The 16,210-nt window shown below is 47.9% G+C and overlaps 1 protein-coding gene across 2 annotated transcripts in view; it reads right to left on the reverse strand.

Moving 5' to 3' along the window:
- Positions 1-100: 100 nt before the first annotated feature.
- PNOC (prepronociceptin) overlaps positions 101-16,210 on the reverse strand; it is a 28,883-nt gene continuing 12,773 nt past the window's right edge. The window contains exons 2-4 of one of the 2 annotated variants that reach the window (XM_065908346.1): positions 15,210-15,359; positions 5,117-5,510; positions 101-520 (exon numbers count right to left, since the gene is read on the reverse strand). In XM_065908346.1, coding sequence (XP_065764418.1) covers positions 435-520; positions 5,117-5,510; positions 15,210-15,335 — 606 coding nt within the window. In that variant the 5' untranslated portion in view covers positions 15,336-15,359 and the 3' untranslated portion in view covers positions 101-434. Of the gene's footprint in view, positions 521-5,058; positions 5,511-15,209; positions 15,360-16,210 lie in introns of both variants that reach the window. The other variant, XM_065908347.1, reaches the window with a different exon arrangement.

The following is a 16,210-nucleotide window of genomic DNA, read 5'->3' on the forward strand; positions in this document are numbered from 1 at the left end:
GTCGCCTGCGTTTGGCCTCCGGCTCCGAGGAGAGGCAGCTCTGACGGTGTGTCTGGAGCCTGTGCTCTGTTAAAGAAACAGCCAACCCATTTACTAACCATTTGCTCAGTAGAAGTTTAATGGAGAAATATCTGTTTAAAACAATCGGTCAAAAAGAACAGCTCTTTTACAAACGAGTTACGGCAGTGACGAGTCAAAACCCCAGGCTTGATTTCCTGTTCCTTGAACCCACCACCTCAGAGAGGGAAGAGGTGGGTGAGAGGGAGAGATGGGGCCGTTTAAATGTTAGCTGGAGGAATTACAAAAATACACTCTGATGGAGCCACAGGGTTGTCATGAAACATGCCATGGGTGGGGAGGGGCCAGGAGGAGTCAGGGGGGGAAAGACAACCAGATGGCGCAGGGCCCTGGGGCGGCGGCCTGGAGCCAAAGCCTCAGTGCCTCGGGGAGGGAGGCGTCCTGATGCCCAGCCGGCAGGTTTGGGGCTGGAGGCATGCTGCTTTGGGGAGCGCCCGGACACCTGGGGAGACACAAAATGACGAATGGCAGATTAAAATGCAAGTCCGACAGTTTTTCTGACCCTTCAATTCGCTTTTCCCTAGTGCCTGAGAAATAGAAAAGAGGCAAAGAAAAACTCTCATTTGGGACTTTCCTGCTGGTCCAGAGGTTAAGATTTCGTGCTGTAAATGCAGGGGTGCTGTGCTGTGCGAAGTCGCTGTCGTGTCTGACTCTGCAACCCCATGAACTATAGCCCACCAGGCACCTCTGTCCTTGGGATTCTCCAGGCAAGAGTACTGGAGTGGGTTGCCATGCGCTTCTCCAGGGGATCTTCCCAGCCCAGGAATCAAACCCGGGTCTCCCGCATTGCAGGTGGATTCTCTACTGTCTGAGCTACCGGGGAAGCCCAAGAATACTGGAGTGGGTAGTTTATCCCTTCTTCAGGGGATCTTCCCGACCCAGGAATTGAATGGGGGTCTCCTGCCTTGCAGGCAGATTCTTTACCAGCTGAGCTACCAGGGAAGCCCTAAATGGAGAGGGCCCGGGTTCAATCCCTAGTCAGGGAACTAAGATCCCACATGTTGCACAGTGCGGCCAAGTAAATTATATGTGTGTGTATATATATATATATATATATATATATATATATATACACACACATATATATATTTTTAAAAAGCTCTATAATCCACATAGTTAGCCCCAAAAGCAGCAAGAAGGGGTCCCTGACTCCCTCTACACACCTGTTTCCCTGGCCCATAATCTAGAGTCAGACCAACAGAAAAAAGGGCAAGCCTCCTGCCCAGAAACAGTTCTCTTATCCCTGGTATCAGTATTTGGAATCTCTGTATAGTAATTCATTTCTTCAGGCTGAAAAGAGCCCTCATTTGTGTCTCTCTCATATTACAAGTGCTAACTTCACTGATTCCTCACCAGGAATGAATCTGCTCACTCCACCATCTAGAAGGTCAAGGTCTGGGGCAGCGGAAGAGAGGAGGGAAGCATAGGGCCAGGCAAACAGACGGTAGGTATCGGGATCAGTCACGTACTCTTCACAGGTCTCTCTAGGACTGGTCCTGCACCCCACTGTTCCTTTTTTTTTGGTTCCATGTATTATTTTTTATTGGAGTGTCATTGCCTTATTATGTTGTTAGTGTCTGCGGTACAGCAAAGTGCATCAGCTCTAAGCACACACATGTCTCCTCCCTCTAGAACCTCTCCCCTTCCTGCCTCCCCGCCATCCCACCCTCTCGGCCATCACCTCGCTGAGCTGAGCTCCCTGGCTGTATGACAGCTTCCCACGAGCTGTTTTACACGACAGTGTGTGTGGTCAATTCTGCTCTCTCAGTTCACGCCCTCTCTCCCCTTCCCTGCTGTGTCCACAAGTCCATTCTCCACCGTCTGCGTCTCTATCCCCGCCCTGCAGAGAGGTTCCTCTGTACCGTTTTTCTAGATTCCATATATGCCAGTGTCCCTCCCTTCTAGGACATCATTATGCTTTCTGAATAAGGGTTCTTTATCCCAAGCGTTTGCTTCCCCAGTGGCTCAGTGGTCAAGAACCTTCCTGCCAATACAGGAGACACAGGAGACATGGGTCCTATCCCCTGGAGGAGGAAGAATGCTCCAGTATTCTTGCCTGGGGAATCCCATGGGTACAGGGGCCTGGCGGGCTGCAGTCCATGAGGTCACAAAGAGTCAGACATATTGAGCGCACACACATGTACCATGTGGTGGGTGGCACCGTTTCCTCCAGCATTCTAAACATAGCTTGGTGTTGGGTGTCTCAGGTGTCCAGAACAGCTCTGGCAATAGGAGTCCCCGAGCCATGGAGAAATCTCAAGCATGTGTGGGGCTGGCTGGGGTGTGTACAGGCAAATAAAGACAGGCTTAAGGGACTCATAAATACACATCCACACTGGAACTCAGCAGCCGTGAATGTGTGGAAAAAAGAATCAGCAAGATGGTCGCAGGAGGAGAGCAATCGATAATACCCAGATGAGCTGCTTAATATCACCAGCGTTTCCCTCAAGAACTTTATATCTTGAGCAAAGCCACAGGCAGAAGCTGGTTACTGGTTATGTTCCAGTGCCTCTCAGTTGGAGGCTTAATAGAAAACTAGAAAAACCAATTGCCTGAATAGGGGCTCAAATAGTTTTTCTAAAAACTAAATTGATTCCTGCTTAAGTGACTGATTTGAAACTGTCTTTATAAGGTAAACGGTCATTGTTCAGACTTAGACGTGTCTTCAGGGTGTCTTGATGGTCCCTTTAAAGAATAATGTCCCTAAAGTTTAGGAGGAAGGTTTGGTAGCGGGGGGACATATGTATACCTATGGCTGATTCATGTTGATGTGTGGCAGAAACCAACATAATATTGTAAAGCAATTATCCTCCAATTAAAAATTTAAAAAGAAGAGGAATGTCTCTAATATTTAGAAGAATTCAGCCCATGCCATTTCTGAAAGATCTTTTATTAGGTCCCGTGTAGATATGGCTTTGGAGAAATGAATGCATATTAGGGATCCAAGAATATGACTTCAAAACCAGTGTAGGTTAATTCAGGGCCTTCAGAGATTAGTCATTCTGCTAAAATAAACACGGCAGCCTTTGGCTCGCCACTGAATACATATACCCGTATTTGGCAATGGGCATTTGCAAACAAGCCAGCCTACCTGCAAAGTCTTATGTGGGCTGCCTTCCTGATGCAGTGTGGGTGCTCAAGATCCACATGTGGATTAATATACATTGAAGGATGATTATTAACGATCTGGCTACCTTTGACATATAGGAAGCAAAGTAAAAGAGCCCATGCACAAACTTTGCTTTTATGCCTCTGCGTCAAGCAAAAGCCCCCACTTGGGTAATAATGTTTGCAGAAAGTTTCTGACCAACTGAATAGTTCATTCTGTTAGGGGAAGCTTCTCTCTTTAAGGAGAGATATGAGATACTGTATGTGAGCCTGAGTGCTCTGTCCTGTCTGACTCTTTTCAACCTCATGGACTGCATGCAACCTGCCAGGCTCCTCTGTCCATGGGATTCTCCAGGCAAGAATACTGGAGTGGGTTGCCATTTCCTCCTCCAGGGGATCTTCCCAACCCAGGGATTGAACCCATGTCTCCTGCACTGACAGGCAGATTCTTTACCACTGAGCCACCAGGGAAGCCCAGATGAGATCCTGCAGATAATCATATTCCTACATATGAATTAAGGCACATACGCCTAATGATTGAAATTATCTTAGATTTTCAGAAAAGTTCATTGTGCTAGTTCCCTCTGCCACTCAAAGTTATGTATAGGTTAATGGGCTGAGGAAAGCCGAGTTTGTAATGACTGAGAAATAAGTTAGAATCTCTGATGTCTGTGATCTGATCTGCTTTGTAGGTACATGTATAAATGAGTGCCTGGGGGACTAAGAACAGACAGGCAGGGAGATAGGAGGAAGGGCAAGCAAGCAAACACAAAACAGAAATGGCACCTGTTGGTCCAGTGGTTAAGAATCTGCCTGCCAAGGAAGGGGACATGGGTTCAATCACTAGTACAGAAGATCCCACATGCTGTGTGGCAACTCAGCCTGTACACCACAACTACTGAAGCTCTCACACCCTAGAACCCGTGCTCTGCAACAAAAGAAGCTGCCACAGTGAGAAGCCTTCGCACTACAACTAGAGAGTAGTCCTCACTTGCCGCAACCAGAGAAAACCCATGAGCAGCAACGAAGACCCTGTGCAGCCAAAAATAATAAATAAAAATTAAAAACAACAACCAACAAACAAAAAACCAGACATGGCACCTGGAAAGAGGCAAAAAGTGAGGAAAAATGATGATCCTTTAGTCCCTCTCCTAAAAGTGACTGAGGTCATTAGGGCCAGATTATCAAAGCCTTGCTCAGGTGCCATCAGCTGCAAAGAACCAGCCCACCTGTGGCAAAGTGATCAGGTGAACAAGTGATGTGTGGGAGAAAGAAACACAGAAGGTGTCCTAACAAGAACTGGTCCTAACCAGAGCTCCTTGACAGGCAGAGTGTGAAAGTTGAAAGGTTGTCATGGAAGTCAGTTACCTGGAGATAGAGGGAATAGGGGAGGGGACAGCTAAGCCATCTTTGAAGGTGAAATAGCAACATCACACACATAAATCAGTCTCTGCAAATGGCTAAGTGCAGGTCCAGCTCTGGGTCCTTAAAGTCTCAGGGGAAAGGTGAGTGAATGGTTTCTATGGCAACCATATAGGAGGCTCGGTCCACTTCATTGTCCCCATAGTAACTAAGCTCCTGAAGAGCCATAGAGGAATTAGTTATCTTAACACACTACTATTATCCCCATGGTAACCAGTCTCTTCACCGCAGTGGTGAGCTGCTGGGAGCAATCCCAGGAAAATTTTTGCTCCCAGAAAGGAAAAAAAAAAGGTGGGCTGGAGCAGTCCTAGGAGCCGAACCCCTGAAGGAAGTGGTGTGGAGTGTGTATATGTGTCTGGGTGTCAACATGCTTCCCCCCGCCAGGGAGGAAGGTTAAGACGGGGTAGAGGAGGTTTCTTCTTGCCCCCAGCTCATTGGGGCCCCACTCACTCATGGGTTGAAGTGGACGGTGCAGCCGGGAGGGGCTCCCCTTCCAGCTACGCATTACCATTCTGGTGCAGGGTGCGCCGGCGCTGGCTGGACTGCATGCTCAGGACCAGGTACTGCCGCATAAACTCACTGAACCGCTTCTGGTTAGCCAACTTCCGGGCCGACTTCCGGGCCCCGGTGAAGCCCCCGAACCGCTTCTGCAGCTGCTTCTGCTCCATCTCTCCCACCTCCTCCAGGCCGGGCTCTGTCCTCTTCTGCCTTTGGAAGAGGCTCCTGACCCGGGGCATTCGCTTCAGATGCTGCATCTCAGAGGCCCTGGGCTGGTCCGGGGCAGCCACCACGTGGTCTGGGTCAGCAGGGCTGAGCTGCCAGGAGCCTCTGGCCATGACCTTGGTGCATGGAGTCCAGGGAGGGCTGGTGAAGACCTTCCCTTCACACTCGAGGATGCACACCTGAAAAGGGAGAGGTTGGAGGAAAGAGAAAGACCAGGGACATCTGTTAGTCCAAGGCAATGAGGAGATCAAGTACTTTTGTTGTCTATTTTAGGGCTTCCCAGATGGCTCAGTGGTGAAGAATCCGCCTGACAGTACAGGAGAACCAGGAGGTGCGGGTTGGATCCCTGGATCGGGAAGATCCCCTGGAGGAGGAAATGGCAACCGCTCCAGTATTCTTGCTGGGATAACCCCATGGACAGAGGAGCCTGGTGGGCTACAATCCATGGGGTTGCAAAGAGTCAAGACACGGCTGAGCATGCATGCATGTATTATCTATTTTTATATCAATCAGTGCAAGGGCTTCTGAAGCACCTCTTCAGTACCATGGAGCAGTTTTACATGTAGTTACTTAAGTTCATAGAATTTCAGAGTTGGAAAGAAACAGAAAACCAACTGGCCCATTTCTGTCATTTCACATAGAAAGCTGGGGCTCAGAGACGTGAGGTTAAGTTACCCAGGTGACTCAGCAAGTTAACAAAATGCACAAACAGAGTTATAGTCTTTGTTAGGTTTTTGGAGCCAAACAGCTCATCAGGGTCATCCAGAAAGAAACATTTTATTCTGTTCTCTTATCAGGCCTGGGAGAGGTCAGAGTGATTTAAGAAACTGGGGATGTTAAAGTATGTGGTCACGCAGTTAAATCTGCATGGTTATTCTAAGGTCACCTGGTAAAGATCAACCTTGGTGTGATTCATTTTTCACCTTGCATGCATTCATCATCACTATCAGTGCATCAGTTATAGAAAATAGGGATCAAATAGAGAGCAGACTTATGGTTGCCAAAGGGTAGGAGTGGGTGGAGGAAGGATGGACTGGGAGTTTAAGGTGAGTAGATGCTAAGTATTACATACAGAATGAGTGGACAACACGGTGCTACTGTATAGCCTAGGGATCTAAATTCAATGTCCTAGGATAAACCATAATGGAAAAGAATATTAAAAAATTGTATATATAATAACTGAGTCACCTTGCTGTCCAGCAGAAATTAATACAGCCTTGTAAATCAACTATACATGAATCAAAAAGTAGAAAAGGGGGTTAAGACCCTTTGACATATAGACAAGTTGGATAATCTGGGACTGTCTGACACAATTCAGTGGACCTGCCAGCTCCCTAGGAACCCCTGCAGCTTCTGTCTCTCCTGGCATCTCCCACCTCTCGTCTAGACCACCAGCCTGACCATGATGTTCCAGTACCTTCCTGACTGGCCCTGGCCTTAACCCTTCCCTCCTACATTCCTGTCTTTGATTGGATCTCCTGGAAGCCTCTGCCTCCGTTTTTCTCCCCATTGTTTTGGCTTCAGGCTTCCTGAATGGCTCAAGTGATAAAGAATCCACCTGTAAAGCAGGAACCACAGGAGACACAGCTTCAATCCCTGGTTTAGGAAGATTCCCTGGAGAAGGAAATGGGAACCTGCTTCAGTATTCTTGCCTGGAAAATCCCATGGACAGAGGAGTCTGGTGGGCTACAGTCTGTGGGGCTGCAAAGAGTCGGAAACAACTGAGCACCCAAGCACACTTTACCCCAAACACTCCTCTCCGTATTTTGGGGGTCAGATGAAAACCCCACTTCAGCCTGACTTTGACATCATGGTGAGCAGGAAGCTGCAGAGCCCTTCATCAAACCTTGGAGTCCTTTTTTTAAATTTAATTTTTAATTTTTTTGGCTGCACCATGCAGCATGTGGGATCTTATTTCCTGGACCAGGGATCAAACCTGCACCCACTGCATTGGAAGCTTGGAGTCTTAACCTCTCTTGGACTACCAAGAGAGTCCCAAACTAGGGAGTCCATGCCTGGCTCACGGGGCATCAGGAGTTACTGCTCTGTTGGACATGTGCAGGATGTGAGAAGATGCATGTGTGCCCCACTGGGGCTCTCTGGGGAGCCAACACTCCCACCCGGGTGTTCGGAGTGGCACACTTGCCTCTATGGGCAAGGTTTCCAACTTGATCTCTAACTGAGTAGTGAGATATGCATGCAGCTTAAATCACAGGCTTCACCAGTTGTTCTACCAAATCCTCAAAGCGTGTCCTTCAGTCTGACTTCTGCTTGCCTTTACCACTCTGACCCTGCCCTCCTTTTGTTGCTGCCAAGCTGCTCCAAGATGTGGTCATGCTCATGCCTCCACCTCAGCATCTCCCACTTTCTCCTGCTGACTGTGTGTGAGGAATCAAATCTCCGTCTTTTTTGGGGGGTGGGGCACACAGCGCAGCTTGTGGGATCTCAGGTCCCCAACCAGGGGCTGAACCCAGATCACACAGTGAAAGCCCGGAATCCTACCAGCGGACTACTAGGTATTGTTGTTTAGTTGCTAGGTTTCATCCAACTCTTTTGCAACCCCATAGGCTGTAGCCCAGCAGGCTCTTCTGTCCATGGGATTTCCCAGGCAAGAATACTGGAGTGGGTTGCCTTTTCCTCCTCCAGGGGATCTTCCTGACTTGGGGTTAGAACCCGAGTCTCCTACATTGGCAGGTGGATTCTTTACCACTAGGCCCCTGAGAATGCCTAATCTCCATCTTATTAAAGATGTCACTTCAGGTGTTTGTTACTAGCAGGTGACTTTAATTCTTATCTGATATACTTTTTCAGTATGAGTGGAACAAGTTTGAAGGAACTACTGATTGTAGCATATATATCAGTACTTCACTCCTACTTTTTTCCACCCCAAGTCTATCTTTTTGCTCTGTCTCTCTCTCTGAATGTCACCTTACTCCCCAGCTGGTTCAGGTTTATAACCCTAGACATCTCTCCAGCATTCCCCTTCTCAGGACCCCGTTTCTCCATCCACTCAGTATGTAAATCTGCCATCTCCTTTCCATCCCCTCTGCCTAATTTCCTCTTGGGGTGCTGTGAAGCAAGGAGAACAGGTGACTCCTGTTCAAAAACCCCGACCTCCTTGATGGATTTCGGGGAGAAGTTTTTATAGGCAAGATTTGGGGTGGAGGCTGCAGGGTGTGTGACTTTGTTCTGAATGGCCGGTGGTAACAGATGTTCCAGGAATCTTGTGCTCAGCCTGAAGTTACCATCCTCCACCTGGGTGGGGGCCTTAGGTCCCTCAGAAGAATTTAAAGGTCATCATTGTCATTCAGTCCCTAAGTTGCGTCTGACTCTGCAACCCACAGACTGCAGCACGCCAGGCTTCCCTGTCCTTCACCACCTCCCGGAGTTTTCCCAAACTCATGTTCATTGAGTCGGTGCCGCCATCCAATCATCTCATCCTCTGTCATCCCCTTCTTTTCCTGCCTCCAACTTCCCCAGCATCTGGGTCTTTTCTGATGGGTTGGCTCTTTGAACTCAAAGATGCTGTTATGTATATTCCTTGAGGCGGAACCAGGAATGGCTGCACTATTCTTTGACTGCTCCTCCCTGCTCTTGGCATCCCCTACCTTCCCTGATTAGCAACTTCCCTTTGGAACTCAGGGCAGGTTCAGGAGACTGAATGAAGCCTATTTCCTACACACAAGAATTGGGGGACACAGAAAGGACTTGTACCCAGGAGGACCCCCAGGGTCCTCCTCCATTTCACAAGGACATTGGCAAACAACCTATAACGTATAGGACAGCCCACCCCCCACCCCAACAAATAATTATCCAGCTTAATACAGCCACAGAGTCTGAGAAACCCTACTCTACAGAGTCAAGGAGGAAGCAGAAAGCATGGGTAACACCGGGAAAGCCAGTAGAAGTGAAATAGGAGGGAAGTGGGAAGGACAAAACCTCTAATCAAATGACATAGCCCTAGAGGATACGACATAAACTGGTGAGAACCGGCTAGATAAAAGTTGGGGAAGATTTGACTTCCAGTGAACCTTAAGCCTCTTCATATGCTCACTGTGATATTAGCATCTAAATGACACATTTACAGGCACCATGAAAGTTCAGAGACTGATCATAAAAGGTCAAAAAGTGGGCAGTGGCCCAATTCCAGAAAATCTCTACCCCTTTTTCAAAATAATTGGAATAATTATCCCACTCATTAGCCCATGAAATGACCCAGCCCATAAAAACTAACCACCCCATGTTTGGGGGCCTCTTGCCTTCCGAGATGGCCCACACTCTGTCTGTGAAATGTATTTCTTCTAGGGCCATTCTCTCCTTTTGAGACAGACAGCATTCTGTCTATGGAATGTGTATCTCTAAATAAAACCACTTCTTACCTATCACTTTGTCTCTTACTGAATTCTTTCTGCAAGGAGACGTAACAAATCTAAGCTTCATTAAGTCCTGAGACCAGGTGTGCAATCTTAATTAAAAGACAGTGGATTCAGGGGCTTCCCTGGTGGTCCAGTGGTTAAGACTCTGCACTCCCGATGCAGGGGACTTGGGTTCCATCCCTGGTCAGGAAATTAGATCCCTCATCCTGGAGCAGTCACATAAATAAGAAGAGCGGGTTCAAGTTCCATCCTGGGATTTGGCTGGGTTCAGTCCCAACCTGAGTTGTGTGGTCTCATAAGCATAGACTTATGGGACTCAAAAGAACCTTTGAACACACTTGGTTCAGTCCTCACAGGGATAGGATCCTCAGAGTGCTCATGGCCTTGATCTGCCCTGTCCATTTACAGGAACAGGTGGAAACTGTTAAGCCTAGAGGCTCTCAGATCTTCTGCGAGCCCCTGGGTTTCTAAGCCCAGATGGTAATTATATTGCATGTCAATCAGAGAAAATGAAATTCTATGATCAAACCAGATGCATAGCCCTTACCAAGACTCAACATACTGTTAGATGATTAGATACTAAAAAAATGCATCTTGATTCTTGATTTAGGAGAAGGTTTTTGGGCAAAAAAAAAAAAAATGAGGAATCCAAATTGACGGCAACATTTGTAGCACCAGATGGGCATATGAGCTTGCTGACTACACTCTCTGGTCTGAGGGACTCACCAGCCTGTTTGCAGAGATGGGTTAATGGCCCATTAAGTGAGCTGGACACATTTTCACAGGCCACTCTGATGACATTGCTATATTCAGACACAGTGTGGAGGAGCATCTGGAAAGTCCCAGATTGGTGCCAAATTGATCTATAAAGCTGGGCTTTGCAGGGGGAGGGAAGACAATGAGCAAAGGGTCATCTGAATGTCTAGGATCAAAGATTAATGGGCCAATGGAAGGAAAATAAACAACTCATTCAGATTGTCATGTTTCTGCCTCTAAGGAATCCAGCCACTTCTGACCAAGAGACATTTGGGACCTATTTGCTCTGGGAGGTTCTGCCAGTATATCTGAGAGCCAACACTCGTGGGCCAGCAGATGCACAGTACAAAAGAAAAACGTGTTAGGAACTCCTGCAGCAAGTCAACTACTAAGATTTTCTGTGTAATGAAGACAGAAACTCCCAGAAGTAGTAGCTCTTCTGCTGCTAATAGAGTTTTAGGGAATTTAAATAAGTTTCCCCAGATCTTTCTTAGCTTCCCTGGTGGCTCAGGGATAAAGAATCCACCTGCCAATGCAGGAGATACAGGTTTGATCCCTGGGTTGAGAAGATTGCCTGGAGAAGGAAATGGCAACCCACTCCAGTTTTCTTGCCTGGGAAATCCCATGGACGGAGGAGCCTGTTGGGCTACAGTCTGTGAGGTCGCAAACAGTTGGACATGACTGAGTGACTAAACTACTACAACAACAAAACAGACCTTTCCTGGGAGTTACCTTCTTCTTGGTCACTAAAATAACTCAGTAAATCTAGTTTTTTCTCTGTAAGCAGGTAGGGTAAGTATCATTCTCAATTAGCTGAAAGCCCAGGACTATCCAATCATTTGGCTTATGTGCTAGTCATTTACTGACCAAAATGATAGTCTAACAAAAAGGCAGGCACTCTTGGACCATTGCCCTGCAGTGAGAACAAATGAAATTCCTGATGAAGCCAAGGGTCCAGAAGGTCCTGGGAACAGATTAGGATTTCATCATTTGGTGGAAGGACTGGGGGTGGGGGGTGGACAGTGACCCTTGCCTAAATATCTGAGTCCCCCCCATCTTTTACAGAGGGGACATAGTGAAGGGTTGCAAGATTTGGAAGTGAGATGTGGTTGCCTCGATTCTAGGCATTTCATAAAACTTAAAAAAATAGGTTAAAAGTGAATACAAGCTAGAAATATCCAGGCAACCAGGTCCTCTGGGGGTCAGCAGGCACTTGCAGAGGTCATCCATCACTCTGAAGCGGGAACTGGCCATTTTCTTACAGTGTTTTCAGGACCCCAGAGATTTAAGATGCTATGGAGAAATAGAAACTAGCTCCAAATTCCTTCCTGACTTTGAAAAACAGCTGTGTAAAACCTCTACAGCATCTGCACCTATTAGGAGACTAAAACGTCTTGCAGCGTTACAGTTTCTCTGTGCTTTCTTGCTAAGTCGCTTCAGTCATGTCTAACTCTTTGTGACGCCAAGGACTGTAGCCCATCAGGCTCTTCTGTCCATGGGATTCTCTAGGCAAGAATATTGAAGGGGGTTGCCATTTCCTCCTCCAGGGAATATTCCAGACCCAGGGTTCGAACCCATATCTTTCATCTCCTGCATTGGCAGGGTTCCCACTAGCACCACCTGGGAAGCCCTCCAGTCTCCATGGGACCTGTTTATTGAGTACTGCCCTGGGCCACAGTGTACTGTGTGCTGGCGAAGCCCAGATTAACCGGCAAAGAGTGCCTAAGAGACAGCCCAGCAGATGCAAGCAATTGTCAGAGAACAAAGGAGCTAGGGGCTGGCCCAACTGGGGACCGGTGGAGAATCTGCAAGGCATCCTCTCCCAAGAGCAGTATTGCAGGGTTTACTGGCTGGGGGAGGAGCCGGAGGTCTGAGCGAGACGGCAGGACAGGTTCTTGGAGCTGTGGGGAGGGAAGGGAAGCATGGTTTTCCCAGGAACTATGGAAAGTGGTGGGAGCCCAGCAGAGAGGAGGCGAAGAGTGTACCTGCTGCCTGGGGAAAGCAGACGCTGGGAAGGAGGAAGGACATGGGGGTAAGAACAAGGAATTTTGGCTATCACCTGTGTTTGGGGGGGCAGGAAGTGGAATGGGGCTCTCACAGGAGGCAGAAAAGGAAGAGTCAGAGTGGGGAAGAGAGCGGGGTCCACCCAGAGAGGACGAGGAGGGGAAGCCTGCACACGGGCGGAGGTTTCTGTGGTTAGGAACTGCTGGCGACCTTGGAGATTGGCTAGGGAGTTAAGGCGGGCTTCCCAGGTGGGCAGTGTTAAAGAATCTGCCTGCGGTGCAGGAGACACGGGTTCGAGGCGCAGGGTAGGGGCGGTCCGCTGGAGAAGGAAATGGCAACCCACACCAGCATCCTTGCCTGGAGAATCCCATGGACAGAGGGGCCTGGCGGGCTCCAGTCCACGCGGTCGGATACTACTGAGCAGCTGAACTCGAGCACCACAAAGGGGTGAGGACAACAAAGGGAAGGAAAGAGCAAGTGGGAGATGGGAGAGAAGCATTTCCAACAGGAAAACCAGTGGTACACAGGGAGGGGGAAGAAGGAGGAGCAGCAACACAGATCCTGAGATGACAATAAGGAGGCTGGAGGGAACCTGGCCCTGGTGGCCTCTGTCATTTCACAACCGGCACCCAAGGTCAAGGTGTCCCGGGAGCCGGAACATCACAGTGCTTCACAGTCAGGCAGGGCATGATGTTTGCTCTCAACAAGCCACCTAAATCTGTGAATGCTTTACTTTGTAAAAAAATAAAAACTAGCTCAGACTCAGTGTTATAGCTGAGCTCCAAATACTTTTTTCTCTATTGTAAAATCCAAATACCATCAAATTTACACTGGAACCATTTTTAAGCATACAGCTCAGCGGTATTAAGTACATTCACTTTGTTGGGTTATCATCAACCCTCGCCCCCATCTCTAGAAATTTTTCATTTTCCCAAACTGAAACCTGGTATTCATTAAACACTAACTCCCCTCTCCCGGTTTCCCCAGCTCTTGGCAGCCCCAGTCTACTTTCTGTTTCTATGAATCTGACTGCTCTTGGAACCTCTGGTAAGTGCAATCCTACAGTATTTGTTGTTTTGTGACAGCATACATCTTAAGGGCTCATCCACAATGTAGCCTGTATCACAATTCCCTTCCTTTTTAAAAGCTGCATAATATCCCATTGTCCGCATTGACCATGTTTTGTTTATGCATTCGTCTCTTGTTGGTCACTTGAGTCTTCTCTACCTTTTGACTATTGTGAGTAATGCTGCCATAAATGTGGGTGTACACATGTCCTCATGCTTTTTGGAGTGGGAGATACAGGGTTGCAGTTACAGCTTGTGATTCAGGAATTGTGCACAACTTTCAGTCTTTGTCAAGATTGCGACAATGATGAGATTATTCCTTAATCAACCCCTTCACTGGTTTACCTGTGAACTAGCGGTCTGCTCTGTTGACTGAGACCAAGGGAAAACATCTTATTCTGGGTGAAACTTTAAGCCTCTCTGGGCTGCACAGAAAAGACATGTGGGTCTTCTGTGTTTTAGCCAAATCCAGCTTTCCTCAATTCCTTACTTGCCACTCCCCTTTCCCCAAGAGGCATTTGCACATGTGTGCTCCTCCCCCACTCTGTGCCGCCCTCATTACCTGGGCACCTGGGCTCACTCCCTGCCTCTTCATTCATCTTTAGGTCTCCTTAGAGGCTTCAGTTCCTCCCAAAGCCCCCTCCGCCCCTCTAGACTAGGTTGGGGTCCACTGGTCTTGCTTCCCCATTGCTCAGTAATTACTCTCAGGAAAGGATCATAGGTTCTTTTCTCCCACTATCTGTCTGCGCACCTTGGGGTCCTTGGTCTAGCCCAGTGCTTGGTTCATAGTAGGTGCTTTGGCACATAGTAGGTGCTCAGAAAACCCCCAGTGACTGAAGGAGGAGGATGGATGATCCTTGAACGGGTTCTCGGGACGCTTCTTCATGATTTGATGGTTATTACTGTTCAGAAAACAGGCTCGAAAGCCACTGAGGTGGCATGGGAGGAGCGTGGTACTGTGGTGGGTCAGGGGGCTGTGTCTGTTCACATTTGCATGTCAGCCCAAAGTGGGTACTTGGTTTCTGTATTTGTACACTTGCCTCAGGTTGCTCTTAAGATTGAGGAGTTCCAAACAAGACATCTTTTGAAAGGAGTTTTCTTGACTATAAAGAAAAAGTAATCGAGTTATACTGGATTTAGTAGGAGAGGAATAACTATTTAAACAGTAATGAAAGCAGTGGAGAAAGCAGCTGACTTAGTGAAATTTAGTGCTCAAATAAGAAAATTAAATACGAGGCAGCACATAGGTGTTCACTGTAGATTTGTCTATAATACCAAAACTGGAGGACAACTTATGTTCAGCAGGAGGGATTGGTTAAGCCAAGTATACTTAAAATAATGTTAATAATGGGAAACTTGTCTTGCTATAACATAGTAAGTGAAAAAACTAAGATTTTTTTCCTCCGACTGGTGAGATTAAAGGTGACTTTAATTTTCTCTTTTCATAGTTCTTGGAATTTGCCAAATGCTCTAGAATGAGTGTGCATGGTTTTAATAATAGGAGCAAAACAGCAGTCTGGGTGGGTCTTTACTTGAATGTGGAAACGTGGGACGATGACAGGGTTTGCTTTCAGAAGCTGCTGAGTCCCCGTCTTTCTTAGGGACCATCCCACTCTGGGAGAGTCACCTGACCTGGGCGGGGAGGGGAAGACAGGGTCCAACCTCCTGGACCTACCTCGAGGTTGAAGCTGTCAAGAGTGGGACGGAGCTTCTCTCTGCAAACCAGACAGTCCCTCTGACAGCTGCTGGACACGCTGGAGAAGAGGCTCAGCAGCAGGAGGTCACAAAACAGGATTTTCATGGTGCAGGAGCCGGAAGCCGGATGCTAAAACACAAGTGAGGGTGGGCACCGTTAGCACAGCCCTTCTCTGGGGGCCGGTAGGGGCTGGAGACCCTCATCCAGGGCACAGTGCCCTGGATTCCACTTCCCAGGAGTGGCTGCACGATCGAGGGCACAGTGGCCCCAGCCTGTCTGCCAGGGGCGATGTTCATGCACAGGCTAGCATCTGGGTTCTGGGGTGGGGATGGGGAGGCAGGCACACCTGTTACTCCTGCCATCCAACTGGCCTCCACGTTCGTGAGTGCTTCCAGGGAGCTGAAGGCCCCACTTGCAAGGCCCACTTGTGGCCTTGAGACAGCCCCTCCCAGCATCAGTTTTCACAGCTCTAAATGGGAAACACTGGTACCTGCCTTGCCCCAGGGCTGTTGCAAAAATGAGATCCATAAGAAATGTTTTGCAGTGTATGAGATGTGTAACACAGGAGATTTATGAATGACTCATCCTCCCCTGCCTTGGCCAGGAATGCTCTGCAGCCCCAAATTTACTCTTCTGGGAAGCATCTGCTAGATTCTTCTCTGTTTCTCCTCCTCGATGGGAGCCAGCTCCCTGCACACAGAGCTAATATGTTCACCTTGTTATTCTGTGTAAAGCACAGGGCCAGGCAGATGGAGTCATTTATTGAAAAACGACCAAAGAGACCATTCTAAGGTAATAGCGCCAATGATTATGAGTTAGATCAGTTATCTATATTCTTTATGTAGAATTGCCTCAAAGATGTGCAGTTCTTCCTGTTTCCCTTTAAACTTATCCTGTGATCAAGTCTTCTGCATCAGAAAGCTATTTTCTTGAAGTGCATCACTTTGGGTCCCTGTAGAATCAAACTTTATTTGGAGGGT

The sequence above is a fragment of the Muntiacus reevesi genome, chromosome 17 (assembly GCF_963930625.1).
Source record: "Muntiacus reevesi chromosome 17, mMunRee1.1, whole genome shotgun sequence".
Classification (NCBI taxonomy): domain Eukaryota; kingdom Metazoa; phylum Chordata; class Mammalia; order Artiodactyla; family Cervidae; genus Muntiacus; species Muntiacus reevesi.